This window comes from Agelaius phoeniceus, chromosome 13 (genome assembly GCF_051311805.1).
Source record: "Agelaius phoeniceus isolate bAgePho1 chromosome 13, bAgePho1.hap1, whole genome shotgun sequence".
NCBI classification, from domain to species: Eukaryota; Metazoa; Chordata; class Aves; order Passeriformes; family Icteridae; genus Agelaius; species Agelaius phoeniceus.
In genome coordinates this window covers 15192252-15218189 of record NC_135277.1, presented here as the reverse complement: position 1 = coordinate 15218189, position 25938 = coordinate 15192252, and the positions used below count along the sequence as shown (strand labels likewise).

General features: G+C 41.1%; 1 protein-coding gene across 5 annotated transcripts in view; it reads left to right on the top strand.

Moving 5' to 3' along the window:
• MTMR10 (myotubularin related protein 10) overlaps positions 1 to 25264 on the top strand; it is a 36011-nt gene extending 10747 nt beyond the window's left edge. For 4 of the 5 annotated variants that reach the window (XM_054642509.2, XM_054642510.2, XM_054642514.2 and 1 more), the window contains 14 exons: positions 2815 to 2951; positions 4036 to 4108; positions 5148 to 5290; positions 12089 to 12179; positions 14559 to 14733; positions 15068 to 15155; positions 15313 to 15401; positions 16393 to 16523; positions 16648 to 16717; positions 16872 to 16942; positions 17839 to 18008; positions 19264 to 19434; positions 20255 to 20437; positions 20921 to 25264. In XM_054642509.2, coding sequence (XP_054498484.1) covers positions 2815 to 2951; positions 4036 to 4108; positions 5148 to 5290; positions 12089 to 12179; positions 14559 to 14733; positions 15068 to 15155; positions 15313 to 15401; positions 16393 to 16523; positions 16648 to 16717; positions 16872 to 16942; positions 17839 to 18008; positions 19264 to 19434; positions 20255 to 20437; positions 20921 to 21520 — 2192 coding nt within the window. In that variant the 3' untranslated portion in view covers positions 21521 to 25264. Of the gene's footprint in view, positions 1 to 2814; positions 2952 to 4035; positions 4109 to 5147; positions 5291 to 12088; positions 12180 to 12608; positions 12715 to 14558; positions 14734 to 15067; positions 15156 to 15312; positions 15402 to 16392; positions 16524 to 16647; positions 16718 to 16871; positions 16943 to 17838; positions 18009 to 19263; positions 19435 to 20254; positions 20438 to 20920 lie in introns of those variants that run through there. The other variant, XM_054642511.2, reaches the window with a different exon arrangement.
• Positions 25265 to 25938: the final 674 nt, after the last annotated feature.

Below are 25938 nucleotides of genomic sequence, written 5' to 3'. Positions count from 1 at the left end.
CTACTCAACTACAAACACAAGAAGGGTTCATTGTGCAAGTCCTGCCCTTACTACTCGTGTTGTTTATCTACTTCCCTAAATTTTCATTTTGAAAGGTTCACTATATATATATATATATGTAGCTTGTTACAGATGTCCAAGTGAGGTATAAAAGATGGGTGACATAAAATTCCAAACCTGAATCTTGGAAAAAAACCCACAATTTCTAGAGGTGTTTGGAAACTGCTTCTATTAAATTTGCAAACTTTCTCATTCTTCAGCTGAAGTTGGTGGGGACACATTATCTGTCCTGCCATACCTTAATCCTTAGGTTCAAAACGGACAGTTCTGGGTTAGGGCTGCAAACCTGAGAGCAGTAGATAAACTAGGCCAGAAAATCCAGAATGTATTTGTGTGGGGTGAAATGAAACTAAATTCAGTTGCACTAAAATAGGATTAGAATTGACATGTTGCAGTGTAGCCACACAATTATGAGGAATGAAGGGAGGAAGTAAAAAGGACTGGCTTTGGAAAGAGAACGATGTAGCAGGCACGTTTTAAACTGTGGTAAATTCAAATTGAAGATGTGTGAATGTTTTTAATTTCTTTTCTGTTTAGTTACATCAAAATAATGAAGTACTGAAATAGTTTGATAATAGTAATTTGCTTTTAGAAGTGTCGCTTATGTGATAGTAAAAAAAATATTATACTTGGTAACAGATAAGTGAGTGTTACCAAAAAAAGCTATGAAGTTGCATTTCATTTCATGGTGTATTTAGCTCTCCATATTTTTAAATTAGAAATACAGGGATACACTGGCAATATGTAGAGAGAGAGGAATAAAAATTACTTAGAACTCAGTCTATGAGGAGGTTGTTTTTCTTCACACACAGGAGGTGGCTTAGAACTTCACGTTGAATAGTTGAAGACTTAATGCCAACACTGAGGAGAAATTGCTTCAGTAAATGGTTTGGGCTTTTGCAGTTAAGTAAATAGATTATTTGAAGAAATGCTGGGCATTATGAAGTTTCAGGCCAGACCATGTATTGAAACATTTTCATTACAATGTTTAACAGAAGCAGGGGTTGTCATTCCCATGAATCCCATTATAAGACATTGTTTGGATTTGGATGGGCTTTTAACTATTTGTACTGAAGCTGTCAGAACCAGATTTTTTATTTTCATAATCAAAAGCTTATTTAAGCACATTTTAGCACTGTTTGAGGAAAGACTTTAAAGCTCCAGGAGATCTGTTTATAGACATTTTCACAGTCCCTGCCACTTCTGGCCTAGAATATTCATGGATATGATAACACAGGTCAGTGAAACTTGTCTCCTCACATCTTCAAACAGTCCCAGAACACAGATCATAATTCTGGCAGCTCAAGGCTACAAACCTAGGCCAAGACATTTTATAGCTGAACAACTGAGCCAAAAGCAGAGATGCTGCTGCTCTTAGTGGCTTCCAGGCAGATCCCTGATTGTATCCTGTAGGACCAGTAGGACAGCTGTGTGGAATGGCTGAGGGGCTGCAGGGCCTGGAGACACAAGAGGTGCATGTCTCTCACGTGTCTGGGACACCAGAGGCAGTCCTTTCAAGGTATGGTTACTTGGCTGCAGTGATAATCACCTGAGGAGAGAGCTGCTCTGCAGCAGAAGATAAATGGGGAGTTTATTCCAGGCTGTGGTTCTACTCCTTGGACGTGCAGTGGTGACTCTGCCAGTACAGCTGCCCCAAGAGCTGCTGTTCCCTTGCAGAGCATGACTGTGGGATGGCATTTCAGGCAACTGAACGTGCCAAACCTATTACGAGCAAATTAGGCTTCAGCAATCTTTAGTCCTTAGTTTCTTCTAAGCAGAATCTCAGAGCCAATATGAAATTGCACTTTTCTTGGAACACACTTGTGCTCCCCACACTATTTATGGTACACAGCAGCAGCAGGAGGCGGTTGGTCTGATGACAGAAGTGAAAGCCCTGTACAAGAATAAAAGGAATTACTAAGTTAGATTACTGAAGGAAGAGTTACTGTTTAGCTTTCAGAATTCTTGGCTGTGGAACTGAAAAGTATCATTTTGTGTAATGATTCACTTTTTCGTTTTAAATGGTCCTCAGTCTCATTTGCCTGTATGCTTTTATTATTTTATAGCTTATGCCAGACCAATTAGCATAATTTATATTTTTCTTCATTTGGATCTTCTGTTTTATGAAGGAAATCCAGAAAATGTCTCCTTCATTAGACAGTCACAGTAAAAAGTTTGAAATATGTTTGTGTCCTGTTTTTTTAAGTCACCTGAAAATGTCTTTATAAAGGCAAAATATGATGTGACCTGATGATTCTGAGTTCAGGAAGTTCATAAAATTCTTAGAAGTACTTAACAATAGCCATTCCTGTACAAAAGTACCGGAATGTATGCTTGTTTAAAGGACAGTGTTGTTCTAACACATGAATTTTTAATTGTGGAGAATTGCAGATCTTGATCTCTGGATCTTAGGGAAGTGGTGTGTGGTTTTGTTGGGTTTGACTGTGAGTTGGGTTTCTTGTGGGGTTTCTTTTGGTTTTTGTTCTTTGAGGTTTGTTTCTGTTTTAAGTTGTTTGTCTTTGTTGGTTTTGGGTTTTGTTTTATTTTAACTACTGCACAATATTGTCCATTTTGGAATGGTAATTTTCTCTTTTCCCTGGAGTGGTGTTAGTTAAACTCCATGTTTACCCATAAGAGGTGGATAACTTGAAACTGGTAAAGAGTTAGGGGCTCCTTGGTACTACAGACTTAGAATTGTTGTACCTCCAGGATTTATATAGGCTTCTCCTTTCCCCTCCCTTTCTTCTGTTTCAGGTGAAATTGTGGTGAACGAAGTGAATTTTGTAAGAAAGTGCATTGCAACAGACACGAGCCAGTATGATCTGTGGGGAAAGCTGGTTTGCACTAACTTCAAGATTTCCTTTATTACAGATGACCCAATGCCACTGCAGGTTGGTTATTGCTCACATGGCTACATCATGACTGTGAAAAGTGGAATTGCTTACACAGTCAATCTGTCTCATATCTGATATTAATGGATGCCTTCTAAGCAGGCCACAGGATGAGGTTCCACTGTCCTGGTCTGAATGTGTTGCTGTTCCATCCATTCATATCAAGAAGTTTGTACAGATGTACATCCAGCTCCATTCACCTCCATGTATGGAGGCTTCCCCAGGAAGTGGTTTTACAAAAGACAAAGCAGGAATTATACCCAGATGTGTCCCTCCCTGAAGGAGCTGTTTGCAAATGTCCCTTAGACTAGACAAGTGTCAGATCAGCAAAGCTCTCCACGTGGTAGAGTTTTATTTGTGTTACTGATGGAGGGCAAAGTAACCACAAAATGAGAATTCATTGTAGGTGAAGCAACAAGAAGAGGGGAGAACTCTTCTGCTTTGTCAAAGCAGAGCTCATGTCATTGAAAACCATGATCAGTTTTTGAACAGCACAGCATACAACACTGGAAATCCAAGTAGTGAGCTGTGTGTTATTTTCAGTAGAGTTTGCACTTCCATTTGGGGCTTTTAAAGGAAGTGTTCCATTAACAAAGATATGTATAGCTCTGAAAGTAGATAGGTGCTTATTCAATAATAGTTAGGAAGTTTGATCAGAGCTATATCAAAAGGTTTAATTTTTGGCATTAAGTAGTTGTTAAAATTTGTCCCTGAAAGTAGTATTAATATTTTTTCTTTCCATGCTTACAAAAGTAATAATAATTGGAGATTTCTTATATTCCATATATATATATATATTATACTTCAAATTGTATTGGATTTCTAAGAGTAATTTTTTGTACTAATTCAGTAAATTCAGTGCAAATAGGGAGGTTATTTTGCATATTCCACTGGGGTTGCTGAACTGCTGGGTGTGCAGTTGAGCAGCCTCTAACCTCTAATTACCTGGGAATAGGCAAGGGTGGTACCTGTCAGAAAAGCCTAGGCATGCCTGATTTTTATCATAGTTTCTTTAAAGTTGTGCTGTATATCTGGCTGCAAACTGCAGAGCTGCAATTAATGGCTGTGACTTCATGTGTTTCAGAAATTCCATTATAAAAACCTCCTCCTTGGTGAACACGATGTCCCACTCACATGCATTGAGCAGATTGTCACAGGTATGTCAAAAATAGCTAAGAATACTGACAGGCTTTATTCTTATTCAGTACAAAACTGTTACCTCCCTGTTAAGTTCTGCAGAATTGTTGACACTTGAGGTTTTATGTCATTAATCTTCCCTGATTTGAAGTATTTGGTTTATTTAAAATTAGGATAAAAGCCTCAAATGCTGAATAAATCTTGAGGTGCCATGCAGGAGACTTAGTTGTGTCTTTATATTATTGACTTTATATTTGTAACTACCATACTGGATCAACAGGTGTTGTAGGAGAGACATGTTATAGCAGTACAAAATTTTGTTAGCAGTGTTTTTACATTGCATCATCTGAATCTCTGCCACTGAAATACACTAAACTGCAAAAATAGTTTATACAGTGAGGCATAGATGGGATTTCTGACAAGAGAAATGCTGTGGTTTTCAATCCTCTCTAATTCTTAGCAAGTTAATAACTGGTGATCTCCAAAAATCTGCAAATGGCAATTGACATCTTGATCTGAAGAAATAAAATACTTCTTGTGGAAAACCAGGTTTTGATTTGTTGGATTCCTTAGACTAACCTATTTGTAAAGAATGTTTTTCATCTTGTAATTGTAAAATTTTATAAAAGTGATAAGTTTTCAAATTTTGTTTATGGCATGGGCTGTTAAACACTTGGTTTTCTGACTGTAGGTAATCTAAATTATTGGTTATAAGTTTTCAATGCCCAGAGTTGGTTGTGATCACTGTGAAAAGATTAATGTGTTTCTGAGGAAGAACATGAAGAAGAAATGCTAATTTTTTTTTACAACAAATAGGTGCAATTGACCTGTTATATTGTCTTGCACTGGCCCACATTTGCTGCCCCTTTTCTAAAACATGAGGTTTACCCTAATTTTAGTGAAACATAAGCTTTTACTAACAGGAATCAACAGATTTTCTACGTGAATCAAAATGTGCCAATAAATAAAAACCTCCTGGCAGCAACATTACTGTATCTGTTTGAGCCAATCTTGTGTTTCCTTACAGAACACAGCCAAATAAGTTTCTCTTCTTTGCAGTGAATGACACCAAGAGGAAGCAGAAAGTCCTTGGTCCCAACCAAAAACTGAAATTTAATCCAACTGAATTAATAATTTATTGCAAAGACTTCCGTATTGTCAGATTCCGTTTTGACGAAGCAGGTCCTGAAAGTGCAAAAAAGGTATTGTTATCTTGTTCTGAATTTCTGCCTTGTAGTCATTACATGTAGCAACAGCTGTGCTGATAAGAACATTTTGTATTATTATGTTTTGATAGAGAAGTGGGGGGAAGAATTGCAAATTATTCACATTCTGTTACAGGAGAATATCTAAATATCTAGAGTCAAATCTATTAGGGGAAAAAATTTAATGTGGTGTATTACCTGTTCAGTATCATATAAGATAAACCAGTATTTCTTGCCATATCTGTTGTACTTTAAAAAGTTATTAATTTATTAAATAAATCTTTTTAAGGACTGGAATCAGAATGTTGCATTGCAGCTGCACAACAGATGTTTGCATTTTTATGGAAAATGTTTCAAGCTCTGATACATTTTCTGAAAGTCATAAGCTTAATTTACCCAGAGGCTGAGGCCTTACGGATATCCTTAATGGCGTCACACAGTTCTCCAGCGCGCTCTTGGAATCACCATTTTGTCCAATTTACATGAACCTGGGTTCTTTCTCAACATTTTGCTATTTATTAAAGACTTGTACACTTTTGACAGGGGGAATTACTGGGCTCAGTCCATTCTGAGGGGTTCCCTTCCTTGCCCGCCGGTACCCGGTGCTGCCGCAGTCCCAGCACAGCGAGGCTGCGCTGCTGGGGCTGCCCCAGCCGGGCCGTGCTGTTGGAGCTGTTGGGGCTGTTGGAGCTGTTGGGGCTGCCCCAGCCAGGCTGTGCTGTTGGAGCTGTTGGGGCTGCCCCAGCCGGGCTGTGCTGTTGGAGCTGTTGGGGCTGCGTTGCTGGGGCTGCCCCAGCCGGGCTGTGCTGTTGGGGCTGTTGGAGCTGTTGGGGCTGCGCTGCCGGGGCTGCCCCAGCCGGGCTGTGCTGTTGGAGCTGTTGGGGCTGCGCTGCCGGGGCTGCCCCAGCCGGGCTGTGCTGTTGGAGCTGTTGGGGCTGCGTTGCTGGGGCTGCCCCAGCCGGGCTGTGCTGTTGGGGCTGTTGGAGCTGTTGGGGCTGCGCTGCTGGGGCTGCCCCAGCCGGGCCGTGCTGTTGGAGCTGTTGGGGCTGTGCCGAGCAGGGCCAGCCGGCAGCACCCTCCTGGCTCTCGGCTGCCCTGACCTCCGTGGCACTGCAGCGTGGCACAGCCGGCGTTTCGTAAGGAATGACCCACTTTGCTCTCAGAGCTTAACAATTCCCCTTCTCAGTAGGATCAGGTTTGAGTTTAGCCCTGTAAGTCCCAAGGACCATCTGCCCAGGCATAAGTCTGTGTGCAGTTACTGACCGAGAGCTGCTGAACGGGCTCAGCCCCTTCACCCTCCCCGAGGTGCGCGGGCAGGAGCCCGTCATGAACCACCCTGCTCTGGCCTTGTTCTGCTTCTCAGCCCTGTTCGGGCTGCCCTCCTGCCTGCTGCCTGTGCTGGTTGGAGCCTTCCACGTTTGGCAGTCTTTCTGCAGTCATTCCCTTGCACAGCTTCTCCAAAATCCCCCTGGAGCTGCCGTCTCCTGCAATATCTTTACAGCAACTGTTTCTAATTGGCTGTCAGAGCAAAGGAGAGTGATTAGCCCGGAGGAGGAGAGAATAAACTCAGCATCTCATTAGCATTCTTTGTGCTGCATTTTCTTATGCAAGAGCGAACAGTGAAACCATTTTATGAAGCCCTTTACATTAGGCATTTATAGTTACATGGTCTTAGGTGGTTTCTTCTGATAGGAAGAACAGCTAGGTCTAAACAGCCAGAGCCTGTGTGGTTATAGAGCTCGTGCTGGTGGTGACCAAAAGTGTAACAACTGCCATTGTCAAATACCAGAATGTGCTCAGTGAAGAGGAAGAAAATTGGTACAAGTATCAGCTGTGTGGTTACTGTTGCAGTTTCGATGCATCAGGTAGGTTACTGCAGCTTTGTGTGGGTGTAGCACACAAGCGTTTCTACTGAAGGGAGATCAGGTTCAGCTTATCTAATCTAATGTTTCCATAATAGCATTATTCTATTAGCATTAAAATATAAATGTATAGAACCATGAGAGACTTAGATCAGTTTTCCTGTATCAGGATTTTGCTTAAATTATTTTGGGATGCTGGTGAACACATCTGGAGTGGTCTTACACAGCATATTGAATGGAGTTGTTTTGTTCTTTCTGACATTTAGATGGCATGCTGGCACCACAGTATGGAAAGATTTTATCTGGTTTCTGTTCCTGCCCTTCAGATAGTACATATTAGCAAGGTTGTCCTGGTGTTTAAAAACAGAAGACAGTGATCAGACCTCCTTAAAGTTCTGAAGGGCCTCTTTAATCTATATTTACATCCAGCTGTTTGTACAAGAAAATTTTGGTAGCTGTCTACTTGGAAATAACTGTGTGTGCATAACTTGTGTAGGGAAGACCAAGACTCTGTACCTGAGCTCTGATGAGAGGGGAAGCCTCCTCTTGGGCTGAGGATGCATTGCTGTCTGACTGGGAGAGCACTGACCATGGAATTGGGGTTCTGGATGGGGGGGCCTGCATGGCAATTCATGTTTCAAAACGAGCTTTAAATATATGTAGTTAGAAGGACAACAGATGCTAACTTTATGCAGTTAAGGAATTTGTTTGAAGCACAGTTCCTTGCAGGTACTGGAAATACTCAGCAGCATCCAGTGACATAAATTGGTGTTGGCAAAGTGAGTGTAATCTGTTCCTAAGGAAGTGTCTCTGTTTGCTGAACAGGGCATAAGGGAGAATAACTAATTAAGCTGCCTTACTAGAATAGAGATTATTCCAAGTCTCTCTTTGAGGATCTCAGAAAGATCCTCTTTCCAAGGATCTCTTTCGATGCTGTGAAAAGAAATACCCAAGTTTGAAAGCAGGCTTCTGATGTGGACAAACTGACAGACTTGACTACAAGTAGACACATGGGTAATGTTGGCAGAACTTTCAGAGGCCTTTTTGTTTGCCTTTAAGCAGAAACACTGTGAGAACACATTCATTTATTTTCAGGTAAATTATTATAGAGAAGCTTAAAAATCAGTTCTGTTAGAAAAATAGCCTCAGCAGCCAATACATGCTAATAAAATACTGTCTCAGCATTAGTCAGCCAGGTAAATATTTTTTCCTCATTTTTATTAGTGGATATTTGGGAAGCAAGCATTAAAGGAAAATAGAAGGAATGGAAATTTGCACTCACCACTGTTTAGCAGTTTAATTTTGTTTTGTCTCTAAAATAAAGCGATAGAGTCTCCAAAGGAAGGAAAGCCAGATGGGTGTGGGAGGAAGTGGAGGATGGGGAAGCAAGGGTAAGCAAGTTAGGGAAGTCTTAAGTTAGGCAGTGCAAAAAAAAGAAGCATTTCACATTCCTTAGAGGAAAGGAATTATTTTGTTCCAAAAATGACAACAAGCAGTCAAACTGAAAACTCCTGCTATTTTTTAGGCACTGCAGTATTTGAAAATTAGACTGAGAAAATAAAATGTAAGAAAAGGTGCAGCTGTAGATCCTCTGACTGGTGATGCCCAGTGTGTTGCCTCACCATGCATAAGGATGCTGGCAGTGCCCCAGGATGGCACAAACCCTGTGCCTCATATGTATGAGTATATCTCCATTTTCTCATCCCTTTCTCTTCTATAACTCTCTTAGTTCTTTACTCCAGGAAGCTTTTTTGAATGAGTATGAGAGTTGTTTCAGAATCATATGCTCAATCAAAACAGGAGGAAAATTTTAATCTCAAATCTTGTTTCCTGTGCAATCAAAAGTAGCCTTTCCTACGTCATAACACTTGGGATGGAGGGGAACATTTTTTTCCCTAATTGTTATGAACAATAATATGCAGCTCGTACGTTTTGGACACACGGTCCTGACCCTTTCTAATGTGTTCCTCCTGCCTCCCCAACTCTATTACCTTGTTCTAATTGTTTATACAGATCACAAAATTGGTACTGTTTCAAGGCACTGGGAATGCATAAGATACTGTCTTTGGAGGGGATGAAGAACTTTTTTTAGAAGTAAACTTACAGAATCACAGAATCAGAATGGTTTGGCTTGGAAGGGCCCTTAAAGCACCCCCTGCCATGGGCAGGGACACCTTCCACTACACCACGTTTTTCAAAGCCCTGTCCTGCTCTTGAACACTTCAGGGATGACACAGCCACAACTTCCCTGTGCAAAGGTTAAATTTAAAAAATTCTCCTAATGCTGATGCTTATTTTCCCAATAGGTCTTCCATCCTAGGAAAATGAACAAAACCTGTTTGTGGGACTTGATGTAGTCCTGCTTGTCTTTCTACCACAGGTGTCTGCTTGGGATAGGAATTGCAGTAGCAATGGAAAACAGTATTTTTCCAGAGAATTCATAAGCCAGGTAGCCTGGCCTAAGGAAGAAGGGAAAAGCCAGGGCTTGCTAACTTAGCACATCTCAAATGTTGTTGTCCACACCTCTTCTGCAAGAGCATTAGCAATACTTTGAAGTTCTTGCCCTTGGTAAAATTCCTGTTGAAGAGGAGGGTGTGCCCTGAAAGTATCATTTATTTTTCTCAGATAGGGGTTGAACAGGGGACACTGACATAGGGAAATAGCTATGAAATAGCTACAGCCATTGTGTTTACTGCTTTTAATAAATGAACTTTCCAAGCAGCCTATTCTCTTGTTATTTGTCTGAGCCTGAATATCTTCAGCTTTACACAATTGTAAATTGGCAAGAATACCAAACATTTTTGAGTTTGATATGAGAACGCTTCCTGTAAAACATGCTTGTCTTCCAAATTAGAGCGTTCTACTTATGGCCATAATCTGCTGAGATCTGTGGAATGTGCTTGTCTTCTGAATCTCTGAGACAATAAAGCTATTATAGGGATTTAGTGAGGAATAAACAGAAAATTAGTATGTATTTAGTACTTGCTTAGTGTATCTATGAGTGGAATTTTTCTAAAATGTAAAAATAGAGACAGTAGCAGGATCCATCTATCACTTTAAAATAAGAGAAATAGATGTCCTGAACCTGTGGGTGGATTGTTTCACCCATGCAATATATGGTGTGAGTTACATCTATTCCATGGAACACCCAGAGCATTTTCCAGCTCCTGCTTTATTTAAAAGCACAACTATGGTCTCATATTTTTTGTGGATCTGGATGGTTACTATCTCCACCCCACCATTTTATCCCTCTTCCACCAGCACACACTTACTCCCTTTTTCAAATGTGGCAAGCAAATGACAGAGATTTCAGCTGCTGCCTATTTAAAAATAGGTTTTACTGTATTCCTGTTGTGTTATTTGGCAGCACAATGGAATTTTTTTCCTGCAGTTTGTCCTGAAGGCTTGAGAGTAGATTAGCATAGTAAAAGGCTTTCAACTTCCACTCCATAAATGAAGATGAGTAGTAGCTCTGCTAGAATCAGTTACTGTAGTGAAAAGCTGCATAGAAAAATGGAAGTCAAAATGTGAATATACGCAGATTTCCATTTTATTTCATTGTTGATGATAGCCAAAAGTAATATGTTAGAAGTGGCCAAATATTGTTGAATAGCTGGCTTCTGCTTCAGTTCATACACTGAAATCACAACATTTAGTAAAATGTGTATGGCTTCCAGTTATGTCATTAAACGTTTTATCTAATCCTGCTTGTAACTGTTCATTAGGAAAGTCTCTATACTGTTCTCCAGGGACACTTGTACTGCTTGGGTTTTTTGGGGGGCTGTCACCCCTGGAATGTGCTGTCCTCTGTTTTCCTGTGCAGTTTCATTGTAGAGCAGAAGGTGTGGGGAGAACAATTAAAGAAACCATTGTTCTAAGACTCGACTGGAATTTTTTTGTTGAGTGTTTGCGAAACAACATTTTCAGCTCAAGTTAGTCTACTGTCATTACTGGTTTCATAAATAATGAGGACTGTCCCCATCAAAAGTCAAAGTATATAAAAATACAGTAAAGGTTCCATAACATCAGGGATGTTACATACAAACAATAAAAATAAAGCAGCTTTCTTCATGCAGATCTCAGCATAACTGAGCTCTCGAGCTTTGTTCCCATTGCCCAGTGCTGCCAGCACTGATACTCCTTCAATTCTATGGTGCAAATCTTTCTGTTATGCCTATCACAATAAGGACACTTTCCTTCATAAAAAGAAAACAATTTCTTGGATGCACAGGATTTTTTTCAAAAATAATATTCAAAGCTGCTGAACTCTGAATCCATTTTGCAAATGTGTTTTTAAATATGAAAAGTTGGGAAAAGTTGAAGGGAAGATAGAAAATAAAAAAAAAAAATCAGGGTTTTTGTCAAATCTTTTGTATTTATTAGTGAATATCTACATTCAAAGAGACAGAGACTAGAAATGCTTGATGAAATTTTAAGTCTAGGATCTAATCCTAAATCATGTGCTGCATTCTTAATTTTAATAATCTTAGGGAAAGAACCAATGAGTTTTTTTAAAAGGAAGCGCACATGAAAAACCTCCTGGCCCAACTGATAACTTTGTAGCCCAGATATCTGTCAAATGCTGTTAAATACTGATACCAGATTTTAGTTCAGGACATGCCTGAACTGTTAATTGTTCAAAATTGTCCTGGTAAAATTCCATTATGTTGTTTCTGTGTTTTTCCCCTCTTCCCTAAGCACTGATTGCTGGCTACTGTCAGAGCAGTGCTAAGTTGGACTTTTTGAACTGACCCTGCATACTCTTAGGGCCTTCAGCTGGATTGATTAAGTACTCTTTTCATTAAAGAAAATATCAAAAGACTGATTTTTAGCTTTTTCACAGCTCTGCATATCTGGCACTGTTACTGTTAAGGGCAGTAATTTTTTTGTCTATATAAATATATAATAACAATAATAAATGTCTCTTTCCTAGGTGTGCCTTGCAATAGCTCATTATTCTCAGCCAACAGATCTTCAGCTTCTCTTTGCATTTGAGTATGTTGGGGAAATATATCATAATCCAGGTAAGGATGAAAGTACTTGGACTGTGCTTTTTTTCCTGTTTTGTAATATGTATTTTTAGTAAGACTTCTGTCCAGAAGCAGTGGCAAAAAGCATTTGAGGCTTTCTCCAAGGGTAACAAAATCAGCTTGTTCTGCACCCAGCCTCTTACTTATGGTTATAAGTCATTCATTGGGATAGACATTAATGACCAAAATCCAAAGAAATGTCTTTCCTGTCTGAAACAAAGCCAAACTGGCAGCATGAATACTCCTATTTCTCAGTTCACGCTTCCATCCTCCTGTTGTATGTCTCTGTTGGTACTCTGGGTACCCAGTGAATGTCCCATCAGGCAGGCTTGCTCACCTGCCCTTCTTTTGGGAATAAGTTTCTCTTCTGGTGGTATTGCAGGAGGATTTGTGCAACTTGGGACTCCATACCTTCTTTCCTAGAGGCTTACTAGGCAGTTCTTACCACTCAAAACCTCCACCACCCCTGCTGAGCTGGAGCACACCCTCTCTGCTCAAGGCCAATCTCCAAGTGAACCTTGTCAGTTAGGTAAGCCTGCAAAGATGCCTTTGGAACTTGATTTCGAGCGTAACGCTGTGCGGTCACTGCCGAGTGCTCCCAGCCCAGACACAGCTGAGAGCCAGCATTGTAGGGTGACAAGGCTCCCCACAGAGAGTGCTGCTGCTGCTGCAGAGCTGTGCTACTGAGATCTGAACTCAGCAGCTGGCACTAGAAACCACTCATCTGCCTGTTACAAAACATGAACCTTGTGGAATTACCAGATCAGGCCTTCAAATTTGCAAAACGATGCATGGTTCTCATCCATGGTTTTGCCTCTATGGCTGCCCTGTGCATGCACAAGAATAAGTGTGCATGTGATTATTATGTTGCACACACAATTGCACATGGAATTCCTTACCTCATAAAGCTTGGGCAATTATTAAGGTCCATGTATTTTCATGTTATAAAGTACTAGGGAGGAAGCCAATTTGCAGATAAAATTGCAATAAAATGTTAGGCTGTCACAAAGTTGCCTTTACTCTCTCTTTAAAATACCATTTGCTATATGGAAAAATACCTAGTGGAAGAATTACATAAGGTGGGTAAAAATGTCCCTCTGGAGCAGCAGACCAGAATGGCAAAGGAGAGTTGTTCTGCCATGCTGCAGTTCTTAAGAGAATATGAAATTCTTTTGGGTCGTGTTGGGGTGTTCTTGTTGTTGTGAACCCTGGTGTTTGTCCCATAGATATCTGGCTTTGCTCTTGCAATTCCAGTGCTGTTTAATGACTCTCTCTCCCTGCTACTCCCAGTAAAGTAAAAGGTGAAATGCTGTCTTTGTGCTTCCTGGGGAACGTAAAAAGCCTGCATTGTTCTGGTGTATGTGTATGTTGTTTTTTCCCAGGCTATATTTGATAGTTATATATCCTGCTATTAAACAGAAAAATTGACTTTTTTTTTTGTAATTATTGTATTTCTCTGTTTACCATCTTTGAAGAACTACTTCAGTCTGATTTTAGTCCTGTTTTCTTCTGAAAATCCTAAGTAGTCAAAGTGCCAGTGCAAGAATGAAGTTGATAGATACAGAAAGCAGAAACCACACAGGTTATGGGATGTCAGCAGAGCTGTGACACTGTTCTGCTTCCTTTGGGCAGGCTCTTGCTAAGGCTCACAGCTTTCATGGGGGAGGTAATAGGGCTGAATTTCAGTTTATTCCACTTCCATCTAAAAATGTACTTCAAGTGTCAAGAAACAAAATGTAATTTCTTTTTGACACAGCTGACTGTCCCCTTGGCATCTAAAGAATGACCAGCAAAGGAGATCCTTCTGTATAGTAACGGCCTCTCTAAGCTCCTGGTCCCTAAATACAAATTGATAGGCCATCTTTTTGTGTAGATATAAATCTATATAGAAACCCCAGTATTTTAATATGGCCTTCCTTTTCTTTTATTTGCTGTTAATACAGCAGTCATTTAAAGTTGCTGAAATTATATAAGTTTTATTTTGCTTTATTGACACGGTAGATATTCATTAATAGCTATAGCCTATAAAGGGTTCATGTTTTAAAATGTTGCAAACTTTGGCATAATAAAGAAGGAAAACCTGTGACTGGAGATAACATTTGTTCCTGAGTATTAGTATGCCTTGGCTTCTATCAAGCAGCACAGCAGGCCAATTTTATGTTGCTTTTCTAATGAAATTGCAGGGAAAAATACATTGACATCTTCATGTATCATCAAGCTGCCATTAAATCACTGCTTTCTTGTAATACAGCAGTAGGTAATGTAGATAATACCAGTCCTGTTGCTAATGGCTTATCTTTGTAATTAGGAAGGTGAAGAGTGTGATTTTTATTTATTGTTTTTAATGGGCATTGATGACTTTCCTTTTCCTAGCAAAGAAGGTGAATGGCATAGACCCAGGAGGTGGTGGCGGTGGCATCAGCAGTGCCAGCAGTCAGCAGACTCCTTTGTTTGAAACTTACTCGGATTGGGATAGAGAAATCAAAAGGACAGGTGCATCTGAGTGGAGAGTGTGCTCAGTCAATGAAGGTTATATGATCTCCACTTGGTAAGTGTCTCCTGGGACACCAGCAGGAGGGAGCTGGGCTGTCTTGTCCTGTGTGCCCCACAGTCTCTGTTGCAGCCAACTGTGCATTGCACCTCTTAATTGTGCTGCTCTCTGGAGAGGCCCCCAGGCAAAAGATGCTGCAAGTCTTGTCCCTGAGGGAAATGTCATGATTTGGCATCCATGGCTTTGGTGCTTCTGTACTTCCATGTGGGATGGTGGCAGCCACACCCAGGGGCTGCTCTGGGACAGCTGGTGACACAGCACTGCAGCAAGAGGGAAGATGGTTAAAACCACAGGGAAAAGTAACCTTTTTTATCATGTTTTTTTCCACAAGCCTTCCAGAATATTTTGTGGTTCCGTCTTCCTTAGCAGATCAAGACCTGAAGCTGTACTCCTACTCCTTCATTGGGAGGAGAATGCCTGTAAGTGTCCTCTTTGTTCTGATGCTGCTCCTGGTCATTGCACAGTGTTCAGCTTGGGGCTCTGCATGCCAATTAACATTGCATTAAGGAAAAAATTGTACAGAATAGCTCTAACCTGGACGATTTTGTTGTTTCTTGTGTTTTTTCTCCATGTTAGTTATGGTCCTGGAATCACCCCAATGGGAGTGCCCTTGTGAGAATGGCCAACATTAAAGATGTATTGCAGCAGAGAAGAATTGACCAGAGGTGAGTGATTCATTGTGTCACCCTTCAGGCAGAGGGTTAGGATAACACCAGTGGTGACTGTGACACAGCACTGGGTGGCAGTGGGGTGACCCTGTGTGACCCCACAGTGTTGTAGTGTGGGAACTTTGGAGAGACTGTTCTCTGGATCTGGTTCTGGCACAATTTTTTTTCAAGGCCATTCCAGTTTCAAGTACTGAGTAACTTCACAGGTTTTAAGGTATGCTCATTTTTCAGGGGGATAATCATTCAGATGACAGAATTTATTGATAAAATGACCAGATTTACTATAATACAACTTACAGTGGTGGAGATTTTCTTACCTCCTTCAGCAAGACAGTAAAAAAAACCCCTTCATTTGTGGCATTGTGAAATACAATTCAATAGCCTTAGTATCATAATGCACAAATATGATAGTGTTTCTGTGAAATATTTGTCAAATGCTGTCCTTAATGAAAGACTGAAGGCATTTAGTGCCTTGTGTAGGTAGTTTACAAGCTTAATTGTTTTTGTTCTTTGGTTTAATTTGTAGTGTGACTTTTTGTAGTAGTGCAAACAACTGCATTGTGTGTTAGGCTGGGGCTCTGAGTTTTAATTGAAACCCTGTCAGATTTCCTGACTTCATAAACTTTAAATATGTTCTCTTCATTTAGCATAGGTAAGTCTTACTAAAAATGATGGAAAACTAAAAACGGAATAGAGTTATTTAACTGTCAGTCAGCATCAGATTTCATTTCTCAAGTGTGATGTTTTAATGATCCATTAAAACATTTCCATTTTTTATGTTCAGTAATTAGTAGACACCAAAAATGTTTGAGTCAGTAGCTTTATGGCAGGAGCAATGTATCTCCTGAATATGAACCAGTAAACTATTTTTTAGAATGAGGTGCATGTTTTCTGTGGGTTTAATTGTTTGCAGTTAGACAGTGACACCTTTCTTGAAAGACTGTTTCTTTCCTCTCCAACAATAAACCTGCTGATTCTTCTCCTGCAGGATTTGTAATGCCATAACTCGAAGCCATCCCCTGAGAAGTGACGTTTACAAATCTGACCTGGACAAGTGTCTCCCCAACATCCAGGAAATCCAGGCTGCACACAACAAACTCAAACAGCTCTGTGTCAATGGTATGCTGGGCTTTCCTTCTTTTATGGGGCTGTTTTCCTGACATGCAGTGAATTCCAGTCAGCCTGGCTGGCAGGGACTGTTCCTGGAAGTTGTTCTGCAATGTAATTGCTGTTGCTGTTGCAGACCCTTTTGATGACACTGAAGAGAAGTGGCTGTCCTCACTGGAAAACACTCGCTGGTTAGAATACATCAGGTTGGTACCATGAAAATAATGATGTTCAGTGGAATGAGCAATGCATCATTTCAAGGATTGTTTTAATATGTTGGGTAAATATAGATAACCCAAATCTTTTTCTTGTAGAGTGTGAATTTCTGTTAATGTTAAATCACTTTCTTTTCCTGTCCAGAGCCTTTCTTAAGCATTCTGCTGAGCTTGTCTATATGATGGAGTGTAAGCACGTTTCTGTAGTTCTACAAGGTAATACAACACAGAGCATGCTGTAATTATTTGCATTACTGTGATAATGTAGATAAACAGATTTAGATAAAATCAACTGTAATCTTTGTACATAAACCCCATGGATTCTGAATATCTCAGGCATTTGGGGAACTAGAAGGGAAAATAATTTTGTTACGTATCTGAACTGTAGTATATGGACTACAGTTTGATGCTAGGAATACAAATATTCCTAGCATCAAAGGAATATTTTGCTTTGAGTCTTTGTGGGTTTTGTTCTGATAATGATGATAGAATCAAAACCTTACTGTGAACCTTAGTACTGTGTCAATTGGGCTAAGATTCCCTGCAGAAGCAATATCAGTTTAATTCAGAGGTTCTACAGACAAAAGCATTTCACTCAGTGCCCACTCCTTGTGTCTGTGCAAACAGATATTTCAGGAAAGGACACTGAAAAACTTGCTCATACCTGTAATTCTGTAATTTCTGTAGTTTTTACAAGACTGTTCAGCTGGTATATCCCACTCTCCCCATGTAATGGCCTTCCAAAAATTGCTTCAAGGTGGAAAAATGTTGAAAATTTTAGCAGCATGAACACTCTCCTCCTCAGCACACCTTGATTTAAGTACTAGGCAGTTGGGTGGGTATTTTGTTCTTGATGAATGCACTGCTGTGCTGGATACTGCAGAAACCCTTTGTATAGTATGAGTCTCAGTTAAAAAAAAAAAAGTGTGATTTTCTTCTAGTTTGTTTGGTTTTTTTTTAAATTATGAGAACAATTTAAACACCTAAAAGTATATTTTAAAGGAAATTCTAATAAAAACATGAGCCTAGTTGCATGATTTTGCTCTTTGAAATCTACCTCTGCCATGTGCATTTGCCTTACATATTCTGTACTTTCTGTATGTCACTCACAGAGGAAGAGGGACGGGACCTGAGCTGTCTTGCTGCTTCTCTCATTCAAGTCATGCTGGATCCCTACTTTCGAACCATTGTTGGATTTCAAAGCCTAATACAAAAGGAATGGGTCATGGCAGGATATCAATTTTTAGATAGGTGTAACCACTTAAAGAGATCTGACAAAGAGGTAAAAATTAATTGTATTTGCATGTGATCACAGTATCTGCTTGATATCATCCTGAATATGTACTTGTACAGAAATCTAAAAGTAAATATACGTTTTAATACTTTTAAATCTCATTATAATAGTATCAGAGGAAGTAACTCTTTTCCCAGGGTAGAGTTACCTTTTCTTTACCCTCTGTAGCCATGTGAGAATCAGTGAAATGCCAGGTGCAATCCAGTGGGTTTTCATGTTGCTTCAGGGTTACACATGAAAGCAACTCACTGCTACAAACACAGTCACGTTTCAAGTTGAAACCAAAGGAGATGAGGAGTTGGAGGGGGTGGTTTTGCTTGTGTTTTACCAATCCCTGTTTCCATCCCTGTGCTGTTATCACTCAGCTGTGCTTTCAGAGCAGGCAGCTGCTGGAGAAGCCCCACAGCTGCATGAGCTGACATGGCTGCCAGGAGGGGAGTGCTGGGCTCTGCTCCCAGCACTGCCAGCTCTTGTTTGGCCTCTTCATGGCTAACTGCAGGTGGAAGCAGAGAGGACCCAGGTCAGGAACCTTTTGCAGGGACAGTGGCCAGAGTCACAGAACAGGAACATCCCCAGAGAGTGGAACCCACAGATAAACAGAGGGCACTGAGCACCAAGCAGAGAAAATGCATGAAGGGATAAAGAAATGAGATGCCAAGAGGGAAATAATGAAAAGCAGCTATTTTGGCCCTAGGAAAGGATATACTGAAAAGTGAAAATGGGAAGGGGAAAATATTTCTAAAGCTTTACATAAATTATAGTTTATACTTTTGCAATTCATGGGCTGCTATGGAAAAGACATAGAAAATGTGGTGAGAAATTAGCATGGCTGAATCATAAGTGCTCCAGTCATTTCAAACAAGGAAGAAAATACATTGTAAAACCAAGGCCAAGGGGCAAGGAAGGCTCATACAAGCACTAATTTGGAAATTATGAGGGACATATAGATGGCAGAAACGATTTTTGCTGCTGTGCAAATCCTTGTGTATGAGAGGAGCCCAGGAAAGGAGTTTTTACACAGAAGGGAAAGCTGTGCAAAGGTAGTGCTGAGAAAGACGTGGCTAAACAGGAATACAGAGTGTAACAATTGCATAGAATCATGGAAAATGCGAGACTCCAAATAGTTTCCCCTATGGTTGAATAATGTATCAATGGTACAGGCAAATACCAAAACTGTAAAGAAATGGGTATGATTTGGGAAAAGCTTATGTTAAATCTGATCATTCCTTGTTTCTTTTCCCAGTCTCCTTTGTTCTTGATGTTCCTTGACTGCGTTTGGCAGCTGCTGGAGCAGTACCCAGCAGCCTTTGAGTTCTCTGAGGTGTACCTGACCATCCTGTACGACAGCGCCCGCATCTCCTTGTTCGGCACCTTCCTCTTCAACTGCCCCCACCAGCGAGTCAAGGAGAGCACTGTGAGTAGGAGGGGCTGCCCCTGCTTGTGCAGCAGGACACTGCAGCTTGGCCCCCTGGAAAGAACAGCATCTCAGTTCAATGCTTCCTGTGTGTCCTTCCAATTGCCACACCCTGTTTGGGGCTAAACACTCAGGTCCCCAGGTGAATACAGTCATAATGACTTTCAGGTGATCTGTGCAGAGCCAGTGACTAACTATTCAAGAAGAAAGTCAATTGAATTTATTTGTGTTTTTTTTCCTAGGAAAACGTTGCTACTCTACATTGTTATTTGTACTCCTCTAGGAAGCAAATCTGTATCTCGAACTCAGAAAGTAGAATGACAGGCAATAAATAGAATTTCATGCTTCAGGCAAACTTTGAAATCTCTTGACATAATTGTTTAAATAGTTGAAAAGGTTGGAGATGCTGCATAAAGTTCCAACAGTAATGCACAATGGAGGCATTTAGAAAACAGAAGACTTAAATTTGTTTTTGAAAACGAGCTTATCACAACTGTGTGTAGAAAACATTTGATGGCTGATAAAAGTGAAACTTACTTATTTCATTAAAAATTTCACCCTTAAAGTTATAGGTAGCAACTTTACAAAGAAGCAGAGCATTGAGGGACTCTGGGTGAATTCTCAAAATGCCAGTTTGGGGGTTAAGAGTAAGCCAACAACCAATTAAATGGAATTGAGAAGTAACTGCACAAATGCAGAGCAACTGTTTTCTTCAGCTGCTCTGTTGTGCTACTCTGCTCCTCTTTGCCCAATAGTTTAAGATTCATGAAGAAGCCCATTTTCTTTGATTTTAATCTGCCTGAATGTTAACTTCCTGCAGGAATTTGCTATAAGCAAAAACATTCAGCTGGGTGATGAGAAAGGCCTGAGGTTTCCGTGTGTTTGGGACTGGTCTCTCCAGTTCACGAGCCGAGACCGGCTGCTGTTCCACAACCCGCTGTACATCGGCAAGAGCGCGCCCAGCGTGCACAACGGGGCCCTCCGCACCTTCAAGCGCTCCAAGGTACCTGGGGGGCTCTGCTCACACTCAGGGGTTGTGCTGGGGAGGCTGCAGGTGCCCTTGGATTAGCAGTAGGAGCCTTCATTGTCTTGACTTCCCAGCCTAAAGAAATTATTTTCTGTAGAAGAAGCAATGTAAATTTTTAAGCCTTGTGTTTTAGGATATTTTCTGATATGGCCAAGTCGCTGCCAACATTTGCATTATTTCACCTTTGGAAAAGTGATGACAGGCCACTTTTTCCCCTGGGGTTGTCAGTATTTTCAGTAAATACTGATTATAAGTCTATCATTTGTTGCTACAAAAAAACATATGTATTTCTTTTTAAAGGCCACAGTTTGCCCTGTGAGCCCTGCAGCAGTGACTCAGAAGCTCAGAACTATTTAAAGGTCACAGCATTTGTCTGGATGATGCACCCTGGCAGTTCAGGGAAATGTACTATTCCAATGAACGTAGAACTGGAAAATTACCAGTATTTATTTTCTGCAGAAAAACTACAGCTCCACATTGCGAGGTGTCCCCCCAGCAATAAAGAACGGAATCATCGGTGAGCAGGAGTTCCTTCCGAGAAGAAACTCTCTGATACTGAAATTGAAGCCGGAGTTTTTGCACTCAGCAGAGGGCCAGAGCCACAGCATGGAGCAGTTCTTCAGAGACTGGTTTGCCAAGCCCGTCGATCTGCACGGCGTCATTCTGCCCCATCTCTCTGGAACACAAATCAAACTGTGGAAACTCTGCTACTTCCGCTGGGTTCCCGAGGCCCAGATCAACCACGGCGGCTCCATCACCGCCTTCCACAGAGTTTCTCTGCTGGCAGACGAGGTGGACATGTTAAACCGCAGCCTGCGGCAGTACAAGAGCAACTCCTCCTTGCAAGGCCACTGCTCAGAACTGGATCAAAGCAGGATGTACTTCAGAGCAAATGGTTTAAATGACACCTCAGGCACCCCAGACTTTCTCTCCTCCTCATTCCCATTTTCTCCTGTAGGGAACCTATGCAAACGGAGCATTTTGGGAACACCTTTAAGCAAATTTTTAAGTGGTGCCAAAATCTGGCTATCCACCGAGACGCTTGCAAATGAAGACTGAGGTGATGTGGAGGTTTAAAGGCTCCAGGAGAATACAGCATATCATTTTGTCTTTTCTAACTTAACACTGCTAAATGCGGCATTGAAAGCTGTAATAATTTTTATATACAAACATTACGTAAGATTTGCACAAATATTTAAAAGCAAGGCAAGTCATGCTTCAAATCGCACAATGTTGTCCTCAGTAGTTCTCATCTGCTGGGGCTTCTGCTCCCCAATTCCTCCTGTTGCTGGGGGTTTGGCTCATTACAAGTGATAGAGCATTTCATTAGCTAATTGAAAGGCTTGGTGTGGTCGTTAGTGAGGGTTCTGCTTGAAATAACCTTTGTTTTCCCAGATAGTGACTGAAGTGACCCTTTGATAAAACAGCTTGGAAAGCCAAAGTAGTGCAGTGGAGATGAACTGACAGCTGAAATCTGGGATATACTATTTTATCAGACTGCCTCTTCAGGTGTAATACTTGCATAGATACAAACATACTAATGCTCCATGACTGATCACCCTACATTGTGCTAATGCAGTGTATCCATGGAAGGGCTTGTTCCCTTTTCTTTCTCTTCCCAAAATGTGTTCATTAACAATTAGTCAGATTTGTGCTCTTTGTCATGACCTTGACTTTAGACTATAGAAATCCACATCAGGACAATGCACTGTTAACCTTAAAACATTTACTGTAGATACGGTATTGCAGTAGCTTTAGAAGTGCCTTTAATTGGGAGGAAACAGTAGCAGGATTACTCTAATGCAGCTGACACTCCCCCAGCTTTTCAAAAGAGATTGTGTGGCAAGTTCTTGTTCCATCCCCTGCTTCCCCCTCTCCATTTCTGGAAACAACAAGTATCCAGAAGAAGCAGAAGGTGTCCCCTCTTTAAGGTTAAACTTCTTCATAAGTCCCACAAGACCCTCACCTTTTTATAAGAGCACCTCAACTACTCAGCATTATCCCTGCACAGATCCTGATCCCTGCCATCCCTCTCCTCATTTTTTTGCAGGATGAAGTAGCTTTCAGCAGAACTCATACCTGAGCCCTGCTGGTTCCAGAAAGGAGCACTGGCTCCTCATTGCCACTTTCACAAGGGATGCAGGTGCTGCAAGGAGAGCAGTGAGTGGTGCCTTCTTTTTGCAGACTGAATATCCATAGGGACAGTGCAATGAACAAGCACTGCCTGAGGGAATTACATCCAACAGCCTCCTTCCTTCTGCTTAAGGCAGCAGCCTCCTTGTTGTTCTGAAGCCTTTTTAAATGATGCCTCTCCCTGGATGCTGTGCCACAGAATGACTTACAGGGAGAAAGGCAGGAGTGTGAAGAATTCCAGGAGGTTGGAGAAATAGTGGTGTGTCATTCTCATAGGTTAAGGCTCCTGTCAGCTGCCTTCTCTGAACAGCAAGGCTGTATTTTGTATTAAATTATTTCTGTATAAACACCAACGCTGTTGAACTGGCACTGAGCCTCCATCCAGGTATTGCCTCACCAGTTTAGGGCACCAAAGGCCTTACACAATGGACTCAGAGCTGCTCTCAGTTTTCTCAGTGGGGAAAAAAGAAAGCTGCAGGATAGGAATATGCAGTGTATTCAAGTTTTAAAAAAGGGGAGGGGATAGGATTTGGAGATCTTTGTTTGTAAACCCAAACTGATCTTCAGCACAGCCTAAATCACAAAGTGGGGTTTGGCTCCCAGGCTGGTCTGTGACCTCCAAGGCTGTGCTTTGCTTGCACTGCTGGGGCTGGAGAGCAGCAAGGCAGGGCCAATGCAGAGGTGAACAATGTCAGGGGAGGGGGTTCCTTTTTTACCTTACCAAACTTCCAAACCCGTTCCTATGCAAAGAATCTGTGGTGTGTGTGCTGTGCACAGCGTGGGCAGGCACAGGCTGTTGTGACACAATGCCAGGGCTTCTGGGCAACTGTTTGTGAGGAAAAAACATGTATTCACCTCAACTGCCTAATTATGCTGCAAGATGAGTGAGCATGTTGAATGGTCCACAAACCAGTTGTGTTTATTTCCAAGCTTGCTGCAGTAGTCATCTCACTTGTTCCTTATTCAAATGTTTTAGTTTGCTTTTGCCATTCCTCTTTTCTCATTAGCTAACTGCTTTCCCTGGCCTGATACTTGACATAAAGACCTCAACCTGTGTGCTTAGTGTCTTTTGGTACCAATTTTGTTTTTCTTTTAAAACGACAGTTAAAACTATAATGTCTTTTTTTTTTCCTTAAAAGCATAACTTCTTTGGATTAAAGGTACCAAAAATGTGTAAATAAATTACTCCACAAAAGCAGCTGGTGGAATTAAAAATGTTTAGGCTAGTACCCTTTGGGGGAAAAATGGGTACTATATTTAAACAGAATTGTCTTTTATAAGGAGATTTCAGACATTTTTACATTTCAGTTCTAAGATGTGTACAGATGCTGCAGAGGGACTTTGTATTTTATATATATAGCATGGGAGAGGGTTAAAAATAATATGCCTTTATAACAAACAAAACCTGTCGAAATATCTATTTGCCAAACAAACTGAAAAAGAATTTTTTTACCATTCCAAAAAGGGAGTTAGGTAAGCAGAGGCTGAGAGGGGGCACCTCCTGCAGAGAGGAAGGGAAGGGCTCTACCTTTCCCTAGGCTTGAAGACAAGGTTCTGCTTCAGCCTTGCTGAGGAATCTGAGCAGCTGCTGTGCCTGGGGATGCTGCTGCTTCCTCTGAGTTCAACAGCTCAGTACTTTCAGATTCACTTTTGAAGGACAGGTACCAAGTGTTGATTTTGAATATTCTCCACTCTGCACAGTTGCCTTATCAAGTCAGTAGGGACTGTTCTGAATATCTTTAATAACTTTCAAAAGCAATTTTGGGGTGTGAGTATGTATCTTACTTCTGTGTACAGAATACTGACATGCAAGTGTGTATATATATGTCTGTGTATATATATGTACACATATTTTCAAATTTTCATTTCTGTTCACCATTTAAAGCAACATACTGTTGAATGCCATCTTTGTGTTGCAGAGTAGAAAAGCTACCAAGCAGCTCATCCTTTTGTGTTTGTAGAAAATGTGCATTACTGCAGCTGTTCCTGGCTGAGTCATGACTTTGTACCACACAGGGGGAGCTCTGCAGCTGCTGCAGCTGCTGGGCTCGGTGCAGGGCTGGGGCTGTGGTGGCACCTCAGCCTCCAGGCCCTGCCCTGTGCCCCAGGAGTGCACTGAGAACTGTTTGTGTGTCTGCCCAGGCTGCACGTGTGCTCCATGGGCACCTGCCTGCAATACCACTCTGAACAATTAACTGCCTTGTGTTTCAATGAAAATGTAGCAAGCTGGGCAAACCTTTTGGCTTATTCTCAGATGGAAATACATTAAAACCAAAAAAATTCTAACATGTATTTAAGGAAAGGATGAAATCTTAAATTTGCCTCTAACCAAGAGACAGAAATTTGTACCTCAAATTGCTCTAGGCAGTAGGTTTCTAATGCTGTTGCTGTGATGGTTTAGAGTTCACCATTTCAACTGAAACTAAAACCTTTGTGCCTGATAATGATTTACTGAGTAGCAGTGGCAGGAAGATGATAAAATCCTGATGCTGAGTTGCGAATGTGAAGTAAATTAGAGTCAATAAAAGTTTGTACCTTTCCACAGTGAACTTCAGGTGGTTTCCTTTCCCTTCCCCTAACAAAAAAAAATTATGTGTGTGTGGTTTTTTCCAAGAATAGCATGGACACTGTGCTATAGAAAGATGATTAATAAAAATGATTTGCAAATGATCTTATTTCTTGCTATGTTCTATTATAGTGTCTGCAGTTTGCATGGTGATCAGAATTTCTCATAGCAGGGAACTTACTCAGTATGAGAATGAAGACTCCAGAGAAAAGATGTTGGCTGTGTGTTAAAATTAGGAGAAACCCACGGGATTTTGGTGTCTTAAAAGGGAATTCATCTTTTTAGTTCCAATTGACTGACATACTTCTGAATGAGCAAACATATCAATTATGTGGGGCAGAACTGACTATACTGAATGTGGTCATCTTGGCACTGACCAACTCATGTCTACTACCAGAAATATTTCCCTTTATACAGGTAATACAGATACAACACAAGGGGCTGTTAAATTAATTATCCTTTCATACACATTAGAACAGCATTAATGCTTTATGCCCTACTCTCTGCCACCTGTATCTGTTTATGTACAAGTGCAAAATTCAAATACATCATGGTAAGTGGGGACAGGCAGAGAACCCCACTGGACCTGACAATCCTGGCAAGGGGCTGAACTCACACCTTGCAAAGAGACTTGCCCAACATAATGAATTTAGGCCACAAGGGCACCAAACAAATGAGCAGGACCTGATGGCCCAGTTTCTGTATTGCAGAGATGGTCTCAGGGTGCACCAGTGTGAAGGCAGCTCTTCCTCCTCGCTGGGCAAACCCCAGATCACCT